The 6,203-nt window shown below is 36.2% G+C and overlaps 1 protein-coding gene across 1 annotated transcript; it reads left to right on the top strand.

The window, feature by feature from the left end:
- Positions 1-1,398: 1,398 nt before the first annotated feature.
- Positions 1,399-5,511, top strand: si:ch1073-214b20.2 (hepatocyte cell adhesion molecule-like). The gene is made up of 5 exons (XM_048169425.1): positions 1,399-1,565; positions 1,640-1,972; positions 2,117-2,164; positions 2,622-2,894; positions 5,256-5,511. The coding sequence occupies exons 1-5, from the start codon at positions 1,520-1,522 to the stop codon at positions 5,360-5,362; spliced, it is 807 nt and encodes a 268-aa protein (XP_048025382.1). The 5' UTR covers positions 1,399-1,519; the 3' UTR covers positions 5,363-5,511.
- Positions 5,512-6,203: the final 692 nt, after the last annotated feature.

Genomic DNA, 6,203 nt, shown 5'->3' with positions numbered 1-6,203 from the left:
AATTTGGATTTGTCTGTGCATGTTTTTTTGACTCTTATAGACGAAGTTCCCATTGACATGCATTATACGACTGACAGACGGCAACAGTTGAAGTTAAAAAACATCATTTGTGTTCTACTGAATATATCCTTGGTCCTTAGAAGATTTCTTGCGTTTTGAATTTTTCTTTCTTGAGTATACCTCTGTAAATCCTGCCCTGTTCTCCATTAGTGATTCTTCAGAATCTTCATCCATGACTGCACAGCAGCAAACTTTTGTTCTGTACTATACTATACAGAATCTTAATAGTCTCAAACGCAAAATTGTAAGTATTTCATACATCACATTGACAACTGCAGTGATCCATTGCTTCTCTTTATTTTAGCTTTCAGCAGTCTGTAAAAATACACCTCAGTTTTCTTGTCAAATCTATTTGTACAGTCAGTCGCAATGCTCTTTCCTGTTTTAGATGTGTTTTGTGTGTTTTTCGTGGCATTCGCACTGAAAACAAATGCCGACAGTGACGTCACATGCATACCCTCTATATGCATGAGACATAGAAAGCAATGTGATCTTTCAAAGGAAGTGTTTTAAGATGCATAAGAGATGCAACCAGAGGCAAAACTTTGGGGCAAAGACAAAAAACTATTTGCCTAGCATTATCTTAAATATGATGTCTGAAAGAATAAAGCATGAATCTTACAGGGTAAACTATTGTTTGGTTTTGGTTCCTGTTTTGTGATTCTCTGTTCCCCTGATCTTATGATCTTTGTTTTAAGTTTTAACTGCTTTCAAGTGTGTCTTGTTTGATTATTTGTCCATGTGTGTAAAGCCCTCTTGCTTCCACTGTCAGTTGTCTAGATGTGTTTGTGTAAACCTGCTGTAAGAGAGTTTCCTGTTTGTCAAGTCTTGTTTATTTTTGTATATGATGTAATAGTTGTCAGAGTTATGTTCTGTTTTGTCCTAGTTTTTTATTGTGTTCAGTTGCTGTTTTCATTTGACCTATGCTGTGTTTGAAATCACCCCCTATACCCTCATTCACTACATCCTACATTAATCCACTAATATAGTTCACTTGAGGCAGTGAATGAAAACGAGTGAGTGAATGCTGCTGCTTTTACATAGTTTATGCTTGCAGAAGTTGCTGGTGGGACAAAAGGAAAATGTGGGTCCCATGGCCAAACCAGTTAAGAACCACTGGTCTGGGAGGAAATAAGATTTAAAAATAAAATTATATTTAATTTATAAAATACTTTTTTAGATATATATAAAATATATTTATTTATATAGACATGAACATAAAAAAATATTTGACCACTAAATGTGACTGGCTGATTACAATCAAATATGCTGTAAAAGCTGGTCACTCACACCAGCAGATGAAGTCCTCTGAATAAAGGGATGTGGTTTGTGGGTAGCTATACAATTGCGGATACGTGTGAAGGGTGCTTCACATGCAGATCTCACCGACATGCAATCAAAATAAGGTTTTGCTTTCAACCTAGATGGAGCATAAATGTTTTAAATACACTTAAGAATAATGTTTGTCAGTAAATGGTTTTCTTTGATTCTGCTCATTTTGTGTGGTAAGTCAGACTTCTTGTTCAGTTTGTGTCGTTGTTCGTTATAAAAGACACTTTATTACACTCTTGCTCTCCAGGTGCGCTTACTGGTGCTGAGAAAGATGAAATCAAGACAATATCAGTGATGAAGGGAGATTCTGTAACTTTACCTAGTGGTGTTAGTGAAATTAATAGAGATATACAGATACTGTGGCTATATGGACCTGAGGATCCAGACACTCTCATTGCTGAAATCTATAAGATGAGCATCTCTATATATGACAGTTATGAGGGGATTGACAGATTGCAGATGGACCAGCAGACTGGATCTCTCACCATCAGGAACATCACAATCACTCACTCGGGACTCTATACGGCTCAGATTATGACCGCAATGGCCACGTATAAAAGATTCAAGGTTATTGTCTATGGTGAGTTTCAGTCTTTTTTCTTATGTAGGCCTACTGCTATTTTTAAATGACCAAAATATATTGGTAAATGATTAAAAAAAATAGATTTATATAAATGTATTTTTAATCTATTTATTTGTCCTGATATATATGGTTATTTTGAAGCACCGGTCACATTGCCTGTCATTGAAAGCAGCGAGTGTCAGATATCTGGTGAGTAATGCAAGTATTTTGTAATATTTGCAATAGTTTATTTTCATACTATTCATATTTTTGCTGTATATATGGCATGTGTTTCTGTGAATATGATGCAAATCTTGACAATGGTGTAGCGTACTACTGCTGGAAACATCTGTCGTTAATTTCAGTATTTTTAGCTTTTAATGTTTAATTGCTAAATAAATATTTTGTTTAATCATCTGAATTTAGAACTCTGTCATTTGCTGTTTAGACAGTACAGAACTTACAAACTCCTGTAGGGTTGTGTTAAAGTTAAGAATGTGGTTTTGTGTTAAGAAATCCATTTATAATAATGCTGTATTATGTGAGATGTGTTCAAACACCAAACAATGTCTTCTTGGCAATTCCTCTTTGAGTGCTCTGGTATGTTCTGTTGCATGTTGACTGAAAGTTATTTTGAGACTCAAAAGCAACCTCATTGTTCCACTAGTGTTGCAGAAATGTGCCACCGCTTGTTTTGGGTTTTCCTGTGAGATCTGTACACTAAAGTGTTCATCAGAAAATGCACCAGGAGTCTCTCTGTCATGGTATAAAGGGAGCAAAAGACTGAATCAGACCAGCAGCCCTGAGCTCAACACCAATCTCTCTCTCACGCTGGAGATAAAAGAGAGAAACAGTGACGTGTATCAATGTGTGGCTGCAAATCCAGTCAGCAACCAGACAACACAATTCAGCCTCCAGGAACACTGTCCACCATTTTCAGGTTAAGTTCAATACCAGAACATTAATATTTTGTAATATGTTGTGTTTACAAACAAAAATAATAAATTACCTTTAATTGCTCTGATATAAATGCAACTAAATCAACACTAAATGTACTTCATTGTGGTTTCATTGTGTGCTGTATTCATCCAATAATTATTAGCCTACAAAATAATGATGATAGTGAAATTTTTAGTTTGGAGGATAACTTTCTTTTTTTTAAGTTTTTTTTTTTTTTTTTTTTTTAAACTAGGTATTTGTAACCAACAAACAACCTAGAGAACACTTGACCTCATAGAAATTGAGTGCATTTACATGCATGTTCTTAAGCCGATTATGCTTAATAAGCCGACAATGCACGTAGCCATGTAAACGCGGTAACACTTTTCCTTTTATTAGAGTAAAGTCATAACATAACATACGGAAAACCCAGAGTCAGATACGCAAATTATATTTTGATGTCACTACCAGGAAATAACCTGATTTATTAACAAAGTCATGTAAACGTGGTTTACTTGAATTGTCAGGATACTGGTTTGCATGTAAACAGGGAAAACTGGTTATTTCAATAAGCTGATATTTGTCAGTTATCAGCTTACTGGTGTGCATGTAAACATGCTCAACTGAGACAGGCAACTGACCCTTTGACAACAAACTGCTTCTTTGATAATGATAACTGAGGGTATGTGTAACAAGATTAGTAGAACGGGGAAGAAGGAGGCGGGAACCAGCGAACATTCAACAGACTTTAAAAACAATATAAAATAAACAAACAACAAAACAAAAGTAAAATGGCAACTGCAGCACACACAAACATACTGTAATAAAAACATAACATAAATCCAGGCCTGGTCCTCTCTCATCCTTCACAGTCGTCATTCCTTTATGCTTCCGGAGCTCCTCGGTGAGAGATACGAGACCGGTGCAGTGCGCAGGTGATGCTCCTTAGCAATCACGGCACCGGCCTCACGCCGTTCCCTCGCGGCACAGTGTGTTTACTGGACAAAGATGTAATAAAAACTGAAACGTTTTTTCTTTGTACAGATGACTACGTTATCAAAACTACACACTGATCCGTGAAAATGACCAAAAACACTTTGTAAAGAAAGACTACACGTGTGCGCATATGCATTCTTTTACAGAGCATTCACGCCAAATGCATGTGCATATCCACCTTATTTTTTACAGTTTTCTGCACTTTGATATTCTTCTCCTTATTTCAATATAGCGGCTAATAAATCGAAAGTCTTGCACAGAAAACACCTTACTTCCAGGTTGAAAAATGAGGTGGATAGACTGAACATGTAATATGCATGCCGTCACCTTTTTCACAGATTCAAGTTTTTGCAGTTTACACAGAGACAACAACCCTATAATTTTCAAAAGTTTGCATTTTCAGGCCACCAAAACACCGTTGTCGTGTAAATAAATGGCCAAAAGGCATAAAAGGTTTTCAGTTTTTAGTTGAAAACGGTGTCGTGTAAACAGCCCCTCAGACAAAACACTGTTCAGCCACAACATTAAAACCATTGACAGGTGAAATAAATAACACAAATTATATCATTACAGTGACACTTGTGAAGGGGTAGGATATCTTAGGCAGCAAGTGAATGGTCAGTTCTTGAATTTATTTTTTCATGTGTGAAATAGAAATTCCACTTCCTGTTGAACCAGGAAAAATGCTAAAAGATCCGAGCAATTTTGCCAAGTGTCAAATAGTGATGGCTTGATGACTGGGTCAGAGCATTTCAGCAGCTCTTGTGGGGTGTTCCTGATATGCAGTGGTTAAAAAGTGGTGCAAGGAAGGACAACGATCACACAGAAGAGCTAGTGTAGCTGAAACTGCTGAAAAACTTAATGCTGGCCATGAACACACTATGATGGCCCCTGTCTACTATGACCATGACCATGGAGCAGTGGAACAGGGTAGGGTGACCATACATCTTCTTGATGGATTTAAAGGATCTGCAAACGCCTTTGTGCCAGACACTACAAGACACCTTCAGAGGTTTTGTGAATCCCACATCAGAGCTGTTTTTGCAGCACGACCTACATGATGTTAGGCAGGTGGTTTTTAATGGTGTGGCTGATCAGTGTAAATTGTAGTGAGATGCTCTTCGAGGTCAGAAACATTTTACATTTCAATCCCCTTGTTCAACAGAGCAGGTAACCTTCTTGAGTACACGTTATTGTAGTTTACACAGAGATGATAACAATATAATTTTCAAAAACTTGCCCTTTGAAACCCATTTTCAAAAGTTTGTGATTTCAACCCCCTCAAAACACAGTTGTCGTGTAAAAGATGCATCATTTTCTGTTAGCTGAAAACGCTATCTTGTAAACGCCCACTTTGTTTCCACAGATTCTAGTCACTCTTGTGGTTTTACTGAAGCTGTGATCCGATTGGTTATCTCTGCTCTGGTGGGCGTGGCTACTGTTGCTGTGCTGGTTTATGACTTCAGATCTTGAAGAGGAGTTGATGCCAATGAATGTCCAAGTGAAATGTGTAACATTAAATAAACTGCTCACAATAATAATGTGGTGTAGCATTACTGTGTTTTTCTGCTGATATGTGGATGTAATTAAATTGTGAATAAAAATTGTATATTTTCCATACATTTCACAGCTCTAAGGATAAATGTGTGTGTGTTTTTGCTACTGGAGAGTATAAACATGATCAAACCTAATACTGTGGCCTGAACAGTTAACCACAGTGAATCATGTGAGCAGTCAGTCAAAAATATTTTTTATACACATCCTCTTTCACTAACTCAAAAATGAAACTATGGCAAAGAATGAAAATTGTCTCCTGAGACACAGTGCAGAAACATTTAACATTTCCATTACATTGACTTTAAGAAATTATTATGAAAAATCTAGATTTAAATATTCCCACATACTCACATGGTTACGCGACCTTTAATGAAATGGGCTAAATAATTTAAAAAATGTTGATCAACATGTTTCAGCTTGACTTCCTCAGAATACATTTCTATATTTTAACATATTTACAGAGCAAGAAACATGACAGCTGCCACCAAAGTTTGAGAAGCTGAGAGAAAATATCTGACTATTTTAATGCAAGTGAATCAACTGACTAGTATTTTAGTATTTTATCACAAGCTTTAAATCCATCCATTCTTCAAACCACCTGTAGGGTCACGGGATGCTGGTGTCTATCCCACAGGACAAAGCTGTTACTCATATTTATATTATTTTAAATTAAACACAATATTAATTGACAATATATAATTGCTCACATGTAAATCATTAAGGATATATTATAAATATATAATTATTGTATCTAAAA

Source organism: Megalobrama amblycephala, linkage group LG19 (assembly GCF_018812025.1).
Source record: "Megalobrama amblycephala isolate DHTTF-2021 linkage group LG19, ASM1881202v1, whole genome shotgun sequence".
Lineage (NCBI taxonomy): Eukaryota > Metazoa > Chordata > Actinopteri > Cypriniformes > Xenocyprididae > Megalobrama > Megalobrama amblycephala.
This window is presented reverse-complemented; position numbering and strand designations above follow the sequence as displayed.